This window comes from Cottoperca gobio, chromosome 9 (genome assembly GCF_900634415.1).
Source record: "Cottoperca gobio chromosome 9, fCotGob3.1, whole genome shotgun sequence".
In the NCBI taxonomy this organism is placed as follows: domain Eukaryota; kingdom Metazoa; phylum Chordata; class Actinopteri; order Perciformes; family Bovichtidae; genus Cottoperca; species Cottoperca gobio.
Genome location: NC_041363.1, coordinates 8,191,067 through 8,213,316, shown reverse-complemented (window position 1 = coordinate 8,213,316; position 22,250 = coordinate 8,191,067). Strand labels below are relative to the sequence as shown.

At 42.9% G+C, this 22,250-nt stretch overlaps 1 protein-coding gene across 1 annotated transcript in view; it reads right to left on the bottom strand.

The window, feature by feature from the left end:
* kiaa0825 (KIAA0825 ortholog) overlaps nucleotides 1–22,250 on the bottom strand; it is a 109,231-nt gene that overhangs the window by 79,808 nt on the left and 7,173 nt on the right. The window contains 8 exon segments of the mRNA XM_029440106.1: nucleotides 104–381; nucleotides 6,493–6,750; nucleotides 6,873–6,958; nucleotides 8,499–8,666; nucleotides 17,425–17,749; nucleotides 17,887–18,063; nucleotides 18,638–18,832; nucleotides 19,219–19,381. Coding sequence (XP_029295966.1) covers nucleotides 104–381; nucleotides 6,493–6,750; nucleotides 6,873–6,958; nucleotides 8,499–8,666; nucleotides 17,425–17,749; nucleotides 17,887–18,063; nucleotides 18,638–18,832; nucleotides 19,219–19,381 — 1,650 coding nt within the window.

Genomic DNA, 22,250 nt, shown 5'->3' with positions numbered 1-22,250 from the left:
CAGATTTCATCACTAAGACATAGTAAAGCACTCACATAGATAAATGCATGGCATCCAACACACCATTCTACTCCCACGCCATAATGCCCACACATGTCCTTACACTTTAGCTGCAGTAGTATTTGAATCTTTCAGCCTGGCATGGTAGTGCTCCAGTCGTTGGTGCACATAAATGCACGTGGCCAGCAGAGCAGGCAGGTTCCTCAGGGGTGCAGAGGATGGTACCTCCAGGGCCCTCTCCTGCAAACGGCCTAGCATGGCAAACACTGCCCTGCTGCACGCTTCCACAAAGCTTGATCGCACCTCCAGAAGAGAGCTGTCTCTGCAGGCTGCTGCCAAGGGTAGTAAGGCATCCATCTCAGTCACGATCCCTCCACAGAACTGAGGGGAGAGAGAGAAGGCAAAGACGAGACACGATGATCTCAATAACAGAGACAAGATCTGTCGGTAAGAGGAAAAACAGAAAAAAAAACATCGGAAAGCAACCTCATTAGATATAAATAATGGAACATTTGCGTTGAGTCGAGACTGAGCTGAGTTTTACACATGCATTTTTCTCTAACATTGTGCTAGCCATTACAGCTGAAAAGCAAACATCAGTGCAAATGCAGAATACAGATGTCTAAAGACGAGCCCTCCACACAAACTTTGCTGCTGAACATGCATAATTGGTATCAGGTCAAATAAAACCTTCACTTCTGAGAGCACATCAGCACTTGACTAATTTCGTAACAGCACGCATCATGTTAACCACATTCAAATGGAATTGTTACAGCACATATGAAGAGGTGGGGAGTCGGACGTGCTGAGAAGAAAAAAGAAAAGAAAGAGTCAGGCAAAGGTGAGAGTGAGAGAGAGGAAAGGAAAGCGCTGTTTCAGCGATGTAAAGGAACTACAGTTGATTCTATAAACTGCCACATCAACAAGCAAGAGTTATCTCATTTATCCACATTTGTCCTGGAGAAAGGCCTCTAGGGAGAGGGCTGCCTGCACCTTTCCCTCTCCAGGGGCTGGGGGACTAGCTGATCAAGCGCTTTAAAATGGTCAAGTGTGTGTGTGTGTGTGTGTGTGTGTGTGTGTGTGTGTGTGTGTGTGTGTGTGTGTGTGTGTGTGTGTGTGTGTGTGTGTGCTTGCTGAGACACAAATAAGCACAAGATTTTGGTGGTATTTAAGGAACAAAATACTATTATTATAAGGATAATTGACATAATTTCTTCTTCTTCTTAGTGTGTATGTGTTTGTGGGTGTGGTGCTGGTAGAGTAATGGTTTAATATATATTCTTCAAAAAAAAGTATATTTTGCTGCAGAGAACAAGGTGCACACACGCACACATTGACACCACTGCCTCGATAACCTCATGTGCTTCCTATTGACATCACATTGAGAACAGTGAAAGAGGATCAGGCATGGAGTCACATATGTGTGCGAGTTCACCTCCAAATTTATACACCTATACATGTGAGTTATGAGTCAGGCTGATTCTTAAAAAGCCTTAAAACAAAGCACATTTCCCATATTCCCTGGAGCTACCAAGCGAGGTCACACTGAGGGAAAAAAAAATCACCATAACTCAGAAAACTCTATGTCAGTTTAATCTATCAATCAATCTACCATAGCATGTGTTACTTGCTTCTAGAGTCACGCACTTTATTACTTGACTTACTATAGGAGCTGACTGGGAAATTCTGTCAGATCAGGGCTCCAGCATGTGTACACAATTGACAATTTCACTTTCTCTTTACACAATTTTCTTCTTAAAAGCTTCCAGTGGGGTTAAAAGGTCTGGTAACAATGGCCGTTTAGACAATTAGGTCAATATTTGGCTGTATGTAGTCATTAGGAGCTAAGCTCTGAGAGAGAGAGAAAGCAGACGCAACACTCAGCATTACCAGGGTGATGGAGAGGCCCTGGAGATGCATCTCATACACATGCAGTATGGGCACGAACACAAATACACACACTGAGCAGACAGTCATCCTCACACGCACACTCACGCAGAAACCACCACACACATGCATCCACACTGAAGTCAGACTGAAACCTTAACTAGCTAAGATCAAAGCCCTGAATCCCACCAGGACCATTGCAGCAAGGTGAAAGAGATTGTATAAAGTTTTTAAGTGCTAGGGAGGCCTTTTTGTGTGCGCAGAATTTGGAGTAGTCAGACAAGTGGAGAACTCAACATGCAGGCAAGGGCATCAGTGAAGTCTGAATACAGAAAAGGCACTTCTGTTGCTATAATAGAGAGGTAGCATCTAGTTTAGAAGGGCCCACCCAAACACGGAAAGTTCAATCCCAGGTTCTGACAGAGGGCGTGTTCCAGCTGTTGAACAGAGTGTATTTGGCATTCAACACGCAGCTGACTGCCAATAAATGAAGTACACTATCTAAAGTACTCTGATGGATGAGCAGTATGCATATGTATGGTAACACAAACAGTGAAGTGGGATCACACGAAAAAGAGTGAGGATTGAGGTATGAACATATGAATATAAATGTGTGAAATATTGATCCGACATAATGCCGTTGAACCGGCCATATTTCATGCTTATGTCTTGTATAGTAATTTGCTCTCTTCTCAAAGACTAGGGCATGTGTCAAAAAAGGACAGGGGGGGGGGGGGGGGGGGGTACACATATATATATAATATATGTCTGGCTCAGTGTTTTTGAATGCAAATACATGCATGTATAACCTTTGGGCTGAAAGGCTCTCATCTTTGAAGCGTTGACCTACACATAAATACGTTGTACAGGTTCTGAGCACAGACAAATTCTGACACTCGTTAGCAATGAGAAGCACAAATACTGACAGTGTAAAAGGGCTAGAGGGGGAGGGGGAGGGGGAGGAGGGGGAGGAGGGAGGAGAGGTGAGGCAGTAATGATAAGAGTCTGCACAGTGAGCAGTGTAGAGGAGAGCAGTGGGAAGCAGAGGAGTTAGAGGAAAGGGGAGGAAAGTGAGTTATAGAAAGTTTTAGAGAGTGTTTTAGGAAGTTGTCCAGCAATAGTAAAATGAGGAAGAGAAAATGCACAGTGTCATTTTAAATGAAAGCAAGTATATGCCAGTCAAGCCCACAACATTGGAGAACCTTTGTAGAGTTAGATACTAAGCCTGGTCTCAAATCAGACACTGGTCCTCCTCCTGAGAAAAGTCAATCTCTGGTGTCTACTTCACCTGTCTCTGCCACTTCCCAGGCCCTCTCTTCTCATCTCTTCTCTCAAACTATCCCGTCTTTATCCTGCTCTCTCCCCTAGCCTCTTTGCCTTTGTGATACAGCCCCTCTATCATCTGTATACCCTATACTTTCCCCTATTCATCACCTTTCTCAACACCATCTAGCCCTCATAATATCAGCCATAGTGCTTCTTGGTTTCCTCCTGTCTCTCTTTTGTCCCCAGAGTCCTCCCCTCAAGTAATACTGATGACTCTTTCCAAGGCCCTTTCTGATCCAGGGTGTCAACTGTGTCAGGCCCAAATCATTTGGGCTCTCTATTGTAGAGGGTGCTTTCCGCTGGGGCTACAAAAACCATTAATCTCCCTGGGTCAGAGGGATGTGTGTAGACCTGCATTGTTCAGCCGGGTATAAAGGAGGATGAACAGGACAGGGATCCTGGTATGTATGGCAAAACATGCTCATGCACAGAGTGAGGAGGGAAAAGTTGGGTTCTTATACACCTATATACCTATGTATTAGACCTGTGTGTGTGTGTGTGTGTGTGTGTGTGCGTATGTGCGTGTGTCATCTCTATATTAGGGACAGATCAATAGGGGATTTATTACATGTAAATTGATGCAATATTCAGAATTTTAATTTCAGCCTAAATTATGCTTTTTCTTTGAAATTTCCTCTCAAACCTTTTCTGAATAAAATAAAAGACAACAATAGATGGAATTTTGACTTGACTTTGACTTTCAAATGTAAAAAATGTTTGTGGCACAAACAAGAAATAATTTCATATTCTATCAAAATAACTTATTTCCTCCAACACGTAATGCACTTTCCTGAATATATGGGGGGGGGTAACCATATTTGTATTAAGACCTCGATCCCGGCAAGACACTAAACATTTCAAGTGCAAGGTGCGGAGACGCACAGCTAGTCAATGTCAATGTTTGATGCCAGTAGATGTGGTAGGAACAGTGGGACAAAGGTTAATGTAGACGAAAGGTTGATATTAACGGTATTTAATTACAATCAACTATATAGGTCAAGGTCAATCCATTATTCAAATACTAATTGGTGATTTCTTTTCCCGGATACATATTTGATCGCCTGGTTGCTCACGCAGCCCCGATGCCCAGGCGCACCACACCTATGCCACGTTTCTGAAGCGGTCTGGATATGACTGGGGCCTAAAACCTGTGAAGTACTCCAATGTTAGTTGCATTGTAGCAGGGCATTGAAGTGAGAAAAAAAGTTTTTAATTGAAATGTTATGACGTATAACATATCCAACAACACACATCTGATGAAGCATCCCAAAGATTATCTCTGAGTTTTAGTTCCCTGTCACTTTCATCATTTACAAATGCTCTCCAGGCTACAGACACTTTGTGCTTCCAGCTGTGCTGGTGGCCATTTACATTAGTGCTGTGTCTTTGGTTTTTTATTGTAAAGCATCTTTGGGGATTCTCTCCTACCTGTGGGCACTGTGAAAATAACTGCTTAAAGCAAAGTTTTATTTCAATAGTTGCAGAAAGTCACAAGGTAATTCGCTGATAACAACGTGAGAGAAATATAGGGTTTGAGGCATGACATGTAATGCTGCAAAATAATGTGGGGGAGGCATCTTATTAAGTAAGCTCTGCTCCATATCATCAAAAAACAAGTGGATTAGTCCTATAATTAGCAAATTAAAGAGATTAAGTCAAGTAATACTTTAATTACTGGTCAAAATCTAATTATTAATGTGCACATGAACAACGTGATCTAGTGTACTGTAAACTGAAAAACAATAAATATGTGGTTACCAGATTGATTAGCCCAATCACATTTGTTACCATACAAATTAAATCAAGTCAAGTTCTATTTGCCTCTGGGTGCCCTCTGTCCTGAGATTAAAATAATATGCATTCAAGATTGTATTTGGAATCTGCATTGTGGTGGTTTATCAGGTGAGATTTTATAACATTTTGTGTACTTTAAAACCTGTCAATCAATCCAGAAGTGATGGCACAATCCAATACTGTGTTTTTGATTTATTTTGGAAGGCAACTCTACCACCTTTGTTTACATTAGGATTACAGATTGTGCCTTTGAAAGGAAAACTAAGATGTATTTGAACTCTTTTGTTTTATTGTGTAAATTGCAAGAAGATCCAGTTTGCAGGATACTCACTGGTAGATGTTGACCCACATGTCGATAATTTGACCTGTGTATACTCATTTAAGGTTCAATTTGTAATTCAGAGCCACCTGCTCCAAAGAAACAGGAAGCAGTATTTCACCTCTAAACTGTGTCCATACAATCTCTAATGTTATGTTGTATAGTTGGCATATTATTGTCTTCTAATGTATTCTTTATATTGTGTACTACATTTACTCCTGTGTGATGCATGTCAGGCAGTCAGTGGGCAAGAATACACAACATTTGAGAAAACACTGTTGTCTTATAGTCTTCACGTGGGGCTGATCTATCTGTGTTTACTGGGCACTGGTGTTAACCAGGGGCTGTATTCCGTGTAAAGTAACGTTGGTTTGTTTATTGGACTAAATCCAAAGTGGCAGAAACTAGAAAACGACCCGCATATTCGCTTCCCGGTAGAGAGGTCGGCCTCCCGGAAGCCGCCTCCGTCAGACAGAGCCCTAGTCAGCGGTCGAAGAGACTTGAGCTCAGCCAGAACAAGCCCCAGCTCCGGCAGTCACAGTGGGCTGGTGGATCTGTGTGACGGCAGCAACAGGAAGTCTGCAGTTCCCTGGTGCTGTGGCTGAACTGCTAACAGAAGCTATACGCTTCGGCGAAACAGCCTCCTGGCAGCTGGTGCGGGTGGTTTTCTCGTTTGTGCCACTTTGAATGTAATCCAATAACCAAACTATAGCACAGACACAGAACATGGCTGTGATATTTAAAAGCGAGTCAGGTAGCTGTACTTCTTCTCCCTCAGTACTGAGGGTAGACTGGCGCTACAGTGTCTCACTGTCGCCTCCAGAGGAACAAGTGGTATTACAAGACTGGATGGATCCAAGCTAGTCAGTTAGCATACTAACTTCAGTAGATATCTCTGCAGCACAATACACAGACATCTTTGACATAACGTCAACACTGTTACCTCTTCACATTCTGCTGATAATGTTAGTTCATTGTTTTAATGATTTAAGCTTAAATTATGGCACATACACATTGAACCTTTAACATAAATACAGTATACTTAACTGAATCTTCTATAAAAAAAGACACCACTGATTACATTTCATTGTCAAACGTTGAAACTCACCCAACAAATATTCACATACTTATCGTCAATCTATCGTACACCCTAAATCCGGGAATACCTTGGCTATCATTTTGGGAGTCTCCCTCTCTGAGTAGGTGTAGAAGGAATCTTCTTTGAGATGTGTGTTTCCCGCAGTGATGGCGGTGTGTCCTGTAGTGCAGCTCAAGGTGACTGAGGTGTGTCCTGAAGAATGTAAGTCCTCTTCCTGCTGTAGAATCTTGGCAGAAACATCATTCAGCACCACTTTAACACAATGTGCCATGTGAGGGACCAGCCCCCTAAACGCTGACCTCCAATCAAACTCCAAAATCGGCGCCTGCAAAATAGGAGATCAGCCAACAGCCAATTAATGTCTGAAAGCTGAAGGGAATATTTTACCTGTTGTAAAATCATAATAAGCCTGAATGACTTTGAATAGTTGGAGTAGAAAAGTCTCACCTCTGGCGTGTGGGGAAGTGTTTCTGCTCTGGATTTCTTGCAATCTGCCGTCACGTCTGAATCCTCTCTATTCCTTTTCAAGATGCCTGAATGACCAATACAATTTGTTAATGAAACATCATGTATTACATCATAAAATACATAAAACAGTGGCTGTGTCTGGTCTCAAATCATGTCAGTGAAATTTCCAACAATGATACAGAAACTAGAGCTAAAAGTAAAAGCATCTTTTAAATGTATGCATTATTTAGCATGAATATTTCCATATCACACATAATATACTGTTTCATATTATGTGTTAAAGGCCTGACTGAATGCCAAGTGGGGTGACATGAAAGCAGCTGTATATAACAGATGTGTCACATAGCTCCCATCTTTCCCCTACTAGCCAATTGAGACGGTGACCGGAGTATAACTGTACATGCCTCAGAGGGAGCAGAAAAAGGCAGTAAATGCTAATGGCGACGGCTTTACAAGTCTAAATTTGGGGCTTAGATTTGATTTGAACCCAGATAGCATCCACTACATATGGGGTAATTCCATGAGGGGAGACGGGGGAAATGTAGGGGGGTGACGTGAAGACAAGCATACAGGATGTTGGATCGGGGTGCAATTAAAAAGCGTGAACATCAAGGCCACAATTTCCTAATCAGAGAGCGAAGAGTGAGACCCCAGGCGAGGCAATTTAGCTGAACAAGACCGCGTGGAATGGAAGAAGGAGGAAGCAGCAAGCGCATCACTTTTTGACCTTTAAGCCCATCTGATGAATTTCTGGTAATTAAGCCGTTTGATTGCCTGGAATTAATGATTTGGATAACTGCCCTTTAAAGGCTGTTTACCTCTCTGTAAATTGAGCCTTTCTGCAAGTCTTGTTTTTGTAAATGTAACCTTTATGGAAATTACTCCATGCACCAAAAGCTTTCATTTAACATCTCTACAGCGTCAGTTCAAAGGGGAGAGAAGGAAAGGATACTAAAGGCAGCTTATATAATACCCAAGATAATTCCTTACTAAAAGAACATTTTTCAGCGACAACTCAGACTTTCCTCTAGAACACGTAACAATATGTGTGTGTTTGTGTGTGTGTGTGTGTGTGTGTGTGTGTGTGTGTGTGTGTGTGTGTGTGTAACTGGACTGTCGATGCCTGGAGGAGGAGATGCACACATGTAGGACTGTAACCAGACTTTAAGGATTACTGAGGTCACAAGTGCAAGTCCCCCCCCCCCCCTGTAACCCCACAACACTGACAGAAAGACTCTAATCATCTAATTATTTGGATTATTCACATTTTATTTATTCATTATCTGTTAAGAATTTTCAGCAAAATCCAACTCCCTACGTGATGGTCTTAATAGAACCTTCTTCTCACTGTCAGGCAACAACAGGGGGAAACACTGGATATTGTAATATGTTATGGCCATAAAATTATGAATTTTAAGGATATTTGATCTAAAGAATATTGTATCAGCCTTAAAGTATCTGCCATGTGTAATTTGTATGCATCTCAGGTTACTAAGACTTCCCAAAGTCCCAGAAAAAGTAAAGAGAACATGACCTCATAGCTGCGGCTCTGAGTACATGTCTAATAAGTATACAAGTGTGTATTTTGGGGGGAGGGAGTTGTACCTTTTACGCAGGGAGTCTCTCCTGTACAATCAATGAAGGTCATATTAGTGACCAGCTCCTTCACAATCCTCTCAAACCCCAGCAGGGTGCAGGCCAGCTGGGTTAACGCCCTCAATTGATGGGAGGTTAAACTGAAGCTCCTGTTTTTCATGGGAAGCTCCATTGGTGCTGTTGAAGGGGGGGGGGGGGGGGGGAAGATGTAAAAGAGGCAGTAGAAAAGAAATAAACAGTGCTAAGCTTGTGAGTGTATGACAGACAGAGTGATAGAGCAGTGAGAGTTTACAGTTCAGTAAAGGAATGAACAATTTCATGAAACAAGGTTTTCAACCCAACCTCCCACCCTACATGCTCTCATCAGAAAACACCCCCCACCCCCCTCAAGTCTTGCCTTGCAAGGCACTTCTTATAAATATCGACCTATTCATGTTTTCCCAATACACGGCATAAACACAGAGACAGTGAGAAAATATGCAAAACTTTGCTCCCCGAGAAGTCACACATGCACATCCTTTTCTCTCGGCACAAAACTTTTCTCCCCCTAACCCGCCGATGACCCCCTCGGCAAATATGGATTTCCCATTTTGGAGGCTGCCAAAGCCATCACCCGGGGGATGTTCCGCATTAAGCTGGAGAATGGGCGGCTGGGAGATGCGTTGCCATACTCCCAGACACATGCACAAATACTTTTGTGTGTCCGCTTAAATGAGCTCCTCCACTGCAAAGGCATTTGGGAATGGATGAGCTCAGTATTAGCCTCGACTCTGAAAGCATGGAGATGATTGAGCGGTGGGAAGGAAAGAAAGAAGAAGGGGGCCCTTTTCCAATAATTGTAACATTATTGCCTCTGGATCCTAATATAATTTTACTATATTGTTAAACAAAATATGACAATATGACAACACACTGTCCCCAAGGATGCCTGGTTTAATCATGCATGAGGTTTGACTCTCTCCGTGTAGGCATGTGTGTATGTTTACATGAGTGAGAGTCGATGACTTTTTGTGTGTTTGTGTCTGCCAGGTGTGTTTATGTGAATGTAATGCAGTTCATTATGAGTAACTTGATTTGTAGGAGACACTTTCACACACATTTGCACATGTCAGTCTTGCAGGATAATTGCCACACTGCTACCACACTCTGTGGTCACCATGGAATATAGTCTGACCTCAAGTTTGTTTGTGTTTGCAAGTCTAAGTGTATACATGTATTTATGTGCAAGTGTGTGTGCATGCATGTATGAAATCACATGTGAATAGCTGTGTAATTATTTGGTGTGTGTGCGTGTGATTAAGCTGCATGGGTCCGCGGCTCGGCAGCTCTTCTGTAATGGGGTCCAGTGGGAGTCTGTGCTAGAGAGACGACCTCATTCTGCATGTGTACATGTGTGACCTAGCTGACATCCACGTGCCAGCCTCGTTCTCCAGCTTGCACATTCACGCACGCACCAACAATCATGTCTGTTTCTGAAGTCACCAGCAAATAAACAGAGCTTTCCGTGCCGCAACGCGGGGGCAAACTAAAGCCGTCAACAACTCACGAGTAAACAATCTAAACCGGATCAGACAGGGACACATAAGAGAGAGAGCTAGTGGATTCTCTAAAAGGCTATCGCTACAACCCCCCCATCCCACCTTCTGCTGGGCATTCATCTGAGCATAGCACCCATTAATCACCACTTCATCTGGAGCATCACCTTTTTCCAGAGCATCATCTCTGTCTCTCTCCTTTGTAACCATTTATTCCATCAACCTGTGACCCAATGGCTGTTTCACTTGCTCACTAACTCACACTCTAAGTAGTCGCACATGACCTTGATGTTTAGCAATGCTCTGCCTCAGCCTCTCATCGAGCTCTGCCGCCCAGGCTATATAGGTATTTATAGTCTTCTCCCTAGCCAAATAGCCCTATAGCCATAGCAGTCTAGTACACAGCCATCTAAACCTCATTATACCTTTGTCACAACAGTGAGGCCAAATGGAGGCTCTCATAGCCGGTTGATGGAGAGGGTGTGCTTAAAGGCACCCAGGTGTGTCATATAGCGTAGTGCATGGCATGTCTCATAGAGTAGAATGAGGAAGGGCACTAGCAGGCAGAATAGTTCAACCAAAGGTCAATGTACTGAGAATCAATAAGGAAGGACTGGTGCTGAAAGCAGGGCAAACTGTATGTGTTTGTATAAGAGCTCCCCCATATGACATTATAGTGTGAGGGTTTTATTATAAACAAAAATAAAATCAATGGCTACTGTGATAACCATAAAAGGTGTATGCATCTTATCAGAGGCCCTCAAAGAAAACAAGCATATGTCAGGCAATGTGTCATTCAACAAAATGTTTGAAACAAAATGTGTGTGTGTGTGTGTGTGTGTGTGTGTGTGTGTGGATGGGGTAGCTTTATTTTTCATATATCTGAAAATACCCTACTCCGCAAGTCTGCAGCGGCCAGTCTCAGTTTGTAGCTTTTAACAATGACAACAATGTAACACAAAAGGAAAAAAACAAACAGAGCAGGTATTTTTGGCGAGCCATCAGTCTTATCCTTGTCTGTCTCTCCTGTGGGTTCCACCATCAGCTCCACAGCACACTCTCTCTCTCACACACACACACACACACACACACACGCACGCACACACACACTGCTTTTGACTGGCAGTGAACTGAGCAAGAGGGGGAGAGAGGAGGAGATCTAGGGGAAGGGAAATGGGTGGTGGTTAGGGATGAAAACATGGGGAAGAGAGGGAGGGAAAGAGAGGGAGGGGCGGGATAAGGGAATTCCCTTAGCAGTTGTTATTGATTCCGGTGTTTACGGGCGAATAGTTTAGTGCCGTTTACAAAACAGAACAGATGCAGCCAGTGAGCAAAAAGGTAAACAATTGCTGTGTGGCGGGCTGCCAAATCCCCAGTCTGATGTATTAAACTCACGGTGAAGAGCATTTCCCCTTTGGCTGCACTTATTGCCACTTCATTTCCTCTTCGCTCACATACACACTCTTTCCTTCGTGCCATCTCTCCCCTTCTCTGTGTCTCTCTCTTTCTCTCTTGTTCCCTCGCTTATCTGAGAGGAGCAAAAAAAAAAGGAGAAGGGCGTAGGGCGCTTTTTGCCGTCTGGCTATTTTTTTGTCCTTCTCTGACCCAGGAGGCCCAGTTCTTCCAAACAGAGCCATTAGTAGGGGGAATTGCATGTGTCTGACATGGCCGAAAACCAATTATTAGACACTTTCTACCAAATGATGCCCGAGTCTTAGGGGAATGGGCAATCATGCAATAATTTAGCCACTGATTTAATTTCTCTCCTGAACAGCATCTCTCCCGCTCTCATTTTCCTCTATTCCTTTCATTCTGTCTCTCTGTAGTGTAAATCAGACCGATCAGAGGGGTGGTCTGCCTCTTTCTTACCAAACTACCTAATTGGCCTCCAGTTTCTTATCACGTGATGACAATATGTGTAGATGAGCTTTCTGTGTTTGTGCTAAAGTCTTGGTGGTTGTATTGTTTTGTGTGTGTGAGCATTTGCTTTCATTAGATCCAGAGAAACTAAAAAGAGGGATTTCAGAAGGCAAGGCCATCCTGACACGTCTTAAACACTGGAAATCCAACCTGCTTTACATATTTCATACAATTCATAAAACTGAATTATACAGATAAAAAAAGTTTTAAAAAAGTGCAAAGTCATTTGTTTATCACTTTGTTTTTGCTAACATCTTGGAGGCTGCATTTTGGACAAGTAGTAGTTGCTTTTATGCAAAGGACTGAAAAGAGACGATATATTAATCTAACCAGCTGGAAACAAAAGCATAAAACAGCTTTTTTGACATCTGGGCATGAAGTCTGTGACATTTGTTTCTCAGAGAAGACTGATTTTGTAACTGACGTGACTGCTCAAATGTATATCTAAGTGGAAGTCTTTTTTTCCCCCACACGTCCTTGTCAAAACTTACATCTACATTAAAACTCTGCCACGGTCAGTTCTGTTAGAGATTCTGGTACGTGCTAATATCGACTCATGTAGCCTTGAGCCAAGGAGCTCATAAATGAGGAGCAGAGGTCTGGGAAACTCACTTCTTTCTAATTCCACACACAGTTTTTGAAAACTTGTAGTTTAAATAAAAAAAACAGTTTAAACAGTTCCCAAAATGAACAGTCTATACTCAACCATTCACACACAAATAAAAGTAAAACTGTGAAAGAAGTTGTGCTACGGGCAGAGCAGTGACCTGACAACCTTACAGCACATCTCTCCTGAAAGTTTCTCCCACAGTGGCCACTTGATCCTCATATGTTAACCAATAAACTCAGGGACTTAAATATTGAAATGGGCTGGTCTATCCCAATCTTGTGTATGTGTGCGTGTTTGGGGCTTTGCGCTTGGGGTGTAATGCTATGGCTGTCGAGCACTTCTGTGTGTTTCTTTTTGTGCATGTGTTCTCTGTGTATCTATGCCGTCTTGTGTGTTCATTGGGTGTCAAGCAGGGTCGTGGGTGCCTAGGGGTACATCTGTGCGTGTCTGTGTGTCTGTGTGCGTATGTGGGGAGGCTATGAGCCACTGTGGACCGCCCGCTAGGCCCAGTGACAGCTGGGGTCCTCTTCGTCAGTTGCGGCCCACTGCTCACTCAGACAGCATTATTATGGGAAGTCTCCTGCTGCGATTCCCCAATACACACTCTGACACATGCACACACACATGTATGCACATGAACCGCACACGCCCTGGTCTCTCGTGGCCCTTTCCCTGGGTGCTGTCCAACCAGGCCACAGCAGGGGCAACCTGCCCTTCACAGAAGGGGAAAGTAGCAATATTTGATATCTCAATTAAGTTGCCTTGCGAAGAAAGAGGTGTAGCAGTGACGTGGTGACTGAGAAGCAGTGCTAACTTTTGTCTGCTTTATGTTTGTTCCTCTGTCCTCCTCTGGGTCTGGCTTTGTGTCTGGCTCTTTGTGGTAACTATTGCAGTGACAGTGAGATAGGGGTTAAGACTTGCCTTGCCTGGATGAAGAACACGGAGGAATGTACTGTCTTGATGGGAGCATTTCATTAAAACCTACTTGTTCAGTGCCCTCGTTTGCATTATTGTTTTCAAGCCCTCGGCGAATCACACTGACTCTTCAGCACGAAGTGCTCGCTGCTCTCAATAAGCCAGCCATTTTTGTGCGTGCTTTCTCAATAGAAGATGCCAGGAACATGTTCATATCCTTGAGCTTTTCAAGAGTGATACACAAAAGCCATTGTGACCACTCGGAGGAAATGGGGAAAAAAAGAAAATGGCAAGCATAATACACATTCTCAAGGGCCACAGAACATATTTTTTCTGTGATTTCATTGGAGCCATGATTTAGAGAAAATGAACACTGACAGACACTTAACATTAACACAACCTTAACCTTAAAGATTAGTAAACAGCCAATTGCTCTGTGTGGGAACTTTCTGAAACAAGGTCTTCTCATCGTCAACAAAGACAGGATGAGATCTGCATGGAAACCAATCATCCAGAAACCGGAAGCATTACGCAAACACACATTTCCATGGACACAAACCACCTACCTAGCCCATAATTACACGGCGGCATGCCGGTGCACGTCCCTGGCTGACAATATGTATAAACTCAGGCAGAGATATGATCTAGTGAGAAGTTGCTCTTAATAAATATTAACAAACGCCATTCCCAAGCAGCCTCAATCCCCACAAGCACCTCCAATGCCAGTCAGAGCCTCAGCAAAGCTATCTCACGTCACTACAGAACCTCTCTCCCCGCTGAATAGGCTGCTGTGCTTTCTTTAAGAAAGAGTTCAAAGAGCCAGAAAGGGCGAGGAGGGGGGGGGGGGGGGTGCGTAGTGGTGAATGTGCTTACTATACATGTTCTATCTCCATCCTTTTTTTTTTTTATCTATAGGGAGCTGTCGACAGCGTCATATGGGGAAATTAGTGGAAGTGGAATTCAAATCAACGCTATCAGAATGGGGTTGTAGTGTTTGTACAGAATTTCACAACCTCGACTTCACCCCTGTGGTCGATTGTTAGGGAATACATTTTATATGTGTATGCAGAGAAGTTGGAATGAAAGCTTTTGATGTCCTACAAAAACACGGCTCTCCTATTTATATGTATGAAAATTACTGATGCCATATGGTAATTTAATGATGCATTTTTAAAAGGGAGATATTAAATGACTCTTGATCACACAATTTTCTAAGTAAGCCTGCAATTAGTGCAAACACACACACACACACACTAACATCGACTCAAAAACAGATGGGCAAACATGTTCACATGACAGACGCTCAAAGGTGATTGAAAACACACATGCCCACCTACACACACACACACACACACACACGGCAAAAAGTGAAAGGTAAAAACGTTTTCTAAAGGTTATGCCAATTCTGGTCACTAATATTTGTATAAACAGGAACAATGAGCTACATTGTTGAAAGAGAAAGTGTGTAATTGGCTCTATGTTTCATCTTATCTATCTGCAACTTATACTGTGGAAAATCATAAAGTTAGAACATTTAGATGATTGCTTAAAAGTATTAAAACTGTAACTGACGGCCATTACCTTTATCCTAATATAACTGTATAGCGCTAAAGGCACTGAAAAAACATAAATGATAGTATTTTGCTTTGGTTTGGCTTGATCCAGCACGGACACACACACACACACACACACACACACACACACACACACACACACACACACACACACACACACACACACGCACACACACACACACAGTGACATGCACATGCAGACGTGGCCCACCCACTCCCCTGCAGACTCAGTGAGGTGTGTTAGTAAGGTTTAAAGCCTGTATTGTTCCTGACCAGCCAACCTGTCTAGCACACTCCCCAGTCTCACTGCTCACCCCATTACACTCGGTAAACTACAGGAAAATGGGAAAAGACAAGAAAAGAAGGGGAGGGGAAAAAGTGGACTCTGGAGAGATTGAGTAAAGGAAAAGGCGGGGGGGAGAAGAGGAAGAAAAAAAGGGCTGAGACCCTTCACATCTGTCTAGGTACAATGTCAGAGCCTGCCTTTGAGTCGGTGGGGTTAAAAGAGGAGGCAGATCTCGCCGTGAACGCTGTTAAATGGTTCAGTGGTTTGACAGTGGCTGATGCTACAGACAGCGCCGCTCCCCTGGGAGCCTGCACAGTCTCCCAGGCATGGCTCTTATCAAAATATACCTACCGCCTGCCTCTACAGCAGAAATAAACAATAACACAGCAGGGAAGGAGGGGGAGATCTAAGGAGTCATAGGATGCTTATGAAAATAGAATCACTTTTTTTCCACCATTGTCATAATTGTCTTGACAATTATGGGCGTAGCATACAGTATAGACAGTAAAGTGTGAAAGCAGATTATGCATTAATGTTCAAGCTTTGGCTCTTAAGAAGCCACGGGCGTTAGGGTGGTAGATATGTGGGTTCCTGAGCTTTTTTTTTGGTGGGGGGTTGTGGGGCTTAAAACATGAACAACACAAAATGTAATCCCAGTTGTAGCCCTCAAAGCGGTGTTGCAGCTGATAGTCAAACAAACACACAAACACACACACGCACACACACACGTTAAAAACCAGCACAGGCAAAACTGCTCCATTTTACCATCATTACACAGCACGGGTCCCCCGCTCCCTTTGGAGCCGTGTTCTGCCTCCGGTGCTACATTTGACGGTTTGTTGAGCGGCACGTAGGTGTGTAGCCTCCGCCGTGTTACGTGATCAAACAGCCCAACTGACGCATGGCCAATTATCCTGGCTGCCTCCTCTCATCTCACATTTAAGGAGAGGGAAAGTAAAAACCAGAGAGGGAGATGGAAAGAGAGAGATGGAGGAAAGGAGTGAGAAAAAGACGCAAGGCTGGTGGTGTGTTTATCGAAGAATGGCAGATGTAAAAGCACTCGTCTCCCCGTTCCGCAGGGAAGCTGACATGTGCACCATTTTTGAAAAAGTAAACAATAGCTCACACACTTTACATTTTTTTATTGTGAATCTTTGCCCTCAGCAAGCCGTAAATAGGCCAATATGAAACAAACAAAGAGAATATGGGGGGAATTAAGTATCAAAAGTGTCACTGTGTGTGAAGGTCTCTACTCTTGTCTCAGTGTATAACATCACTGCCTTTTCTATGACAGTGACACATACTGCTATTGTGACAAATATTGAAAGTACTATTTTTTCTCTCACACATCCATCCCCCTGTGTGAAAAGGTTGATAGAATGTTGAACCATGCGCTTACTCCTGAATCAACTCTTTCTTGGCTGTATTGCTGATCAAAAGTAAGACGGAGGTTACAAGATGAATCCCTTCTCCACTTTAAGGTACACACGAGGTTGTGTGAAGGTGCTGCTGCTTTGCACTTGTTATATTTTATTATATTTACTATATATATTTTGAACTGGATTTTGTTTATCAACGCAATTCAAACTGTTCTCCAAGATGGCACAGTTCAAGCCTTACTATAGGTTGAAGGTGGAAGGGTGAATTCACTGTGTTTTAAACACAGAGTGTGGATATGGCTCGGACCTCTCTTGGGAGCAAGGCTCATCACAGTCATGGATAAACTATGTGGTAAATAGTGTTTAGAAGTTGTTTTCAAAAAAAGCCTTGGCCCTGGAAATGCGGCTCTCCTCTTTTGGTTGGTAAAAAGGAAAGTGAAGCAGACAGGAAAAGAGGGCAGTAAAAAGAAAGCAATTACAAAAGGAACAGCAGTTATTGACAATCACTTACAGAGGCCTTGGCTCTCGCTCACATCACTACACGCTACAGTTGGAAAGTAAGGGAGAGAGCCTTTGTTGGGTAACAATAAGAAGCGAGAGGAGAGGGAAGAAGGCAGACATGCGAGGAAAAAACTGCTGTAAGGTACATCCAACCACTAACCACGAAGGACTATGAGAGAGAGAGAGGAAAAGAATATTCACAGAGAGACACTGACCTACGGTTGCCCGCGACCTGGCTGAATATTTCTTTATCTTGCTGCTGAGTTTGATGTTGTCCCTCAGGGCCGTCTCACATTCTCTCTCCATCAGGGAGGCCAGCTCTTGGGCCACCGTGCTGAGGTAGGCCGCATTAAGGAAACCCAGGATGGTGTGCGGTTCTGCTAGTCTTGAAAGGACATGGAGCTCCTCTGTGAGGGCCTGGGTCAGAGCTGGTACCCCAGAGCGGAAGCCTATAGCCAGTCTGTCAAAGCCTGTGTTACCTCCTGGGCTTGAGCTCAGGGCGGAGAGCAGAAGAACCAGCACAGATTGGCTTCTCAGACTCTGGATCAGTAAAACCAAAATAATATATCACTGCCAAATCATTGGCATACTACCGCATTATATTGGTACAGCTAATTTGGGAATTTTTTGATTTTTAGATTTTTCATTATATATATAGTTTTATTATTTTACTGCACCTGGTACTGTGTGAGAGCCTCAGACTCAGGGTAAAGAAAGAACAGCTGTTGCAGACAGTGTACCCGTTCAGGGATGGAAATATGTCTGGGTTCTGGATGATCTGGGCTGCGTGAAGACAGCCTTTCCAGCAGGTGGCGGCGCAGCTGGAGACGCACATCATCCCAGGCCTCCTGCATCTTAAGGAAAAAATGTAATGAACGGTGAGAACAGAAACACGCTGATAATCGACAGCAACACATCGAGAGGGTATCTTAATAATAATATGTTGCAGTGAACTTACTCAAGTATACAACACGTATAGCCTAATCAGGTACGGATGTCTTTATTTTAGCGTATACCCAACTGCTGAATCACACATTAGGGTTAGGGTTAGTTTCACATTCTTTTAAAGTTTGTCTTAAAACAATACTCACTTGCCCATACAGTATGTATATGCGTTTTAATTACTAAACTCCCAAGGACATTTCGGTGGTCCAAAAACTCAGGATGCGGAGGACTCATAAGTTTCAGCTAAACTTTCGAATGCATTTTTAAACAGAACATTGAAATCGGTTTAGAAAGGGAATTCTCTGTGGCCAGTATGAAGAGCAGAAACAATTATAATGAGCAACAATGTTTTGAATGTATGGATTTGCTGTTTTGAGCCCAACTTGAAAAATGTGAAGCTATCCTTTAAGTGATCCATGAACTAATTAAACACTGTAAGATATCATTCAATTGAATAAAAAAAAGAACTGTACGGTATATTACCTCTAATGAAGCGTCATCTCTGACTGTATGAACCAAGTGGATGAAGGAGGTAGTCAGAGAGGAGGAGGAGGAGGAGGAGGAGGAGGACGAAGAAGGGACACAGGGAAAGCAGACACCACACTGGGAAGACACATTCAGAAGTAGCTGGAGTGTCACCTCCTCTTTCCCCTCCTCTTCAGACCTCAGGTACTGTTTCTGAGTGGAACAGAGGGGGGTGTCAATATCATAAAACTCACGATACGTCAGAACATGAATGGTTATCATACAAACATTATGAAAGTATTTTTGCAGACAAATCCAGGGCTGTCTTCTCTTCCATCCAAAGGTCTTGGTAATATCTGGCTACCGGTTGATATGCATGCCTGTTATTAACAACGGAATATCTGTGCAATTAAGTGGGAAAGTGAGGGTATGAGAGCAGATTGATGGAATCATCACGATCAATATTATCACCATCAGTTATCAGTCTTCTACATTTCTCATTTTTGAGAAATATTCCACAGTTTTATTATCCGTGAAATATTTCAAATGAATAGCACTATTATTATGATTAATATTAATAAATCGCCCTGATGTATTACCAAAGCTCTGAAGAAGTCCATGAGCTCTTGATGTCCTGTGGTAACGGGCCTGAAACTGTTGTGCGCTCTGAGGTTGAACCACTGCAGGCAATCTGAAGGGCTCGGCGGACGCTCCCGGGAGTCTCCCATCTTGGCCTGGAGCTCCTTTAGCTGCTGTTCAATGCTGAGTGAAAGAAATTGAGTGGAAAATACCGCCAATGAATTCATTATTAAAACACATTTTTAAATTGTTTCATTATTAAACCAAATTTAGTATAATCTCAAACAGTAGTTCTTTTCAATTGACCGCTTTTAATAGTTTGGATTAGAATTGGTCTATCTGTTATTCTGCCATTTCTAGCACACAGCCAACATATTCCTATTAATCTAAACTCTTCCCTCACAAGCATGATTGGATTGTTCGACTGTCAACATCAGCCGGGACAGTGTCTTTATTTTGAAAGGAGACTCTCGAGAGATTAAGTACACCCCAGTCATTCAAACATAAATGAAGAGACTGCTGTTGCGCCACAAACTCACAGGGACAATACACACAAGCAGCCACATTACATGCCATACAGGCACATAGACACCATATCATCACGTTTGGCTCTCCCTCACTCTCATTCAGTGTCCGTGAGAAGACAGATACAGAAGCATCAACAGTAATGAACACAGACATCGATATATCAGTGTGTGAGTGTGTGCTAAGCATCTGGTGTGAAGTGGCTTTACAGGCATCAGCAGGCATCTGAGACACACGCTCCTTGCCGTCTCACATCTTACTCTTCCCCTTGACACACACATGCACACGCACACGTGCACACGCACACACACACACACACACACACACACTGCTCTTTTGATTTTAACTGACTGCATCAGCTATTCCGTGCCCCCTTTAATATGACAGATTAGAAATGACATCTTTGGGCTCGACATGTTTAGTCATTTCCATGCAAATCAATGCATATATATTTGGCGTGTGTGTGTGTGTGTGTGTGTGTGTGTGTGTGTGTGTGTGTGTGTGTGTGTGTGTGTGTGTGTGTGTGTGTGAGTGTGTGTGTGTGTGTGTGTGCACCAGGCCTACATACCTACATAATTAAACATGTTATGGTGTTGTGAATGCTGCTATTGTGTTCATGTGTGTTTAATGAACAGTTCTGATAATCAAATAATGGTACAAGGTTGTTTTAATACATCACTTTGGTCTCTGTGAAATAAGCACTTGGCATCGCGGCGTTAGACATTTCATACGCTACGATTAAATATGATCAAATATTCAAATAAATGATCGATAGATGATGAGAATATTAATTAGTTGCACCTTGTCTTCCACACGTGTTTGAATGTGTGTGTGTGTGTGTGTCTAAGCATATATGATACAGAGCCAAAGTGCCATTTCAGACAGCTCATCGCATCCCCTACCGCAGGTCTATAAACTGCCTCCTGCCTGCTCCTGGGCCATGAACGCATCCAGATGTCTTACAATGGCAACACATTAAATAACCGTTCAATCTGACACACTTTCGTTTCAGAGGGGAAAAACGCAAGGGGATAAAATGTTATAGACTGTTACAAACCGCTATCCTCTAGGTTGAACACTGCCTAATGCTATCATTCTCTCTCTCTTTAAGTATCTCTTCCTCTTTCTCTTCTTCTTTAGGCGGGCCATATGATGCATCTCACTTTATTCTCTTAACACTAACGTACTGACTGAAAAGAAACCCTTGGTTATAAGGTGGGTGTGTGTGGAGTGGTTTGATGCCAGGCAACATTTGTTACATTTGTTTTTTCTTGTATGAACATTGTATAGGAACGATATTGTCTTAACTTGTGACAGGCTGTGAGAGTGCAGCAGTTCTTAACGATGCATGCCCAAAGCTCACTAGCTGTAAAACACAGCTTCAGCAAGGTCAAAGCATGGCTCAGGTTTGCTGACGGCACTGTGTGTAAGATTAATAGACACCACTTTGAATCAACACAAAAGAACTGTTCAGATGCTGGTTTGTTTGTGCGACCTCTTACTTTGCTTTCTCTAAGGAGAATACAGCAATTACTTTCTGAGGAAAATATACTTTTGAATACAGTATACATTTTTTCAAATCATTCATGGCAGGCACAATACAGAAGAGAAGATATGTACATCTCAGAAGAAAAAAAAGTAAGAAATGTTCTAAATTAAATTTTTAGTATAGATTTCTGTCATATGCCATGTCTTGCAGTGAAACCCTGCTGTATATTAAATGGCAGCACGGAGCACTGTATGTGTGTTTATAGTGCGTCATAAACATGGATGTTCGTTCTGGGCTCCACCCCAGGACTTCACATTGACAGCAGGTTTCAAATGGGCTTCCATCTGTATAGCTCACTTTTCACCGACTCTCTTGAAGTTCGTTAAAAACAGACAACGTCAGTAGACTACACTATGGATATGAACTGAGTGGCTTATTGCTCAGTTTTATAACAGAATTGAGGTTTTTATTTTCAGATAAAGCATCCTCAGACATCCACCTTGACAGCCGGGGACTCTGCGAGGTATTACAACAGTCTCTGTGACTCAATTACACCACATGTCAACTCAAGAGATTGTTGACTTGAAACCCACATGACGCCATAGACTAAGACAGGAAGGAGAATGGCTTCTGGACTTCATTCTCTAGTTACATTCCCCATTACCTCGGACCTTGCCTTCACTCACAAAACAATGTACTCTTATGGCTACAGCACCATCACTTGCCTCTCCAGATACATTTTCAAGCCTTGCCTTCACAGTTTTTCTCTCTCTATTTCCCCCTCTTTCTTTTCTCACTCCTTGAAACTCTTACTTTCCTAATTTTCTTTTCCTTACTCTCGCCTTTCAATTACCCCTCCTTAGGGCCTTGTGTTGTAAGTTATAAAGTCAATGTGGATGGTCTGTGTCAAGAAGTCCATCCAGCTCTCTACAATGTTGTGACCTTTTGCCCACCGGAGTAAAAGCTACCTGCAGCCTAATCAACTTGGTAGGATTAGCTCCGAACCTGATGACTTCCACTGCCAGCAGCTCAGGCTCC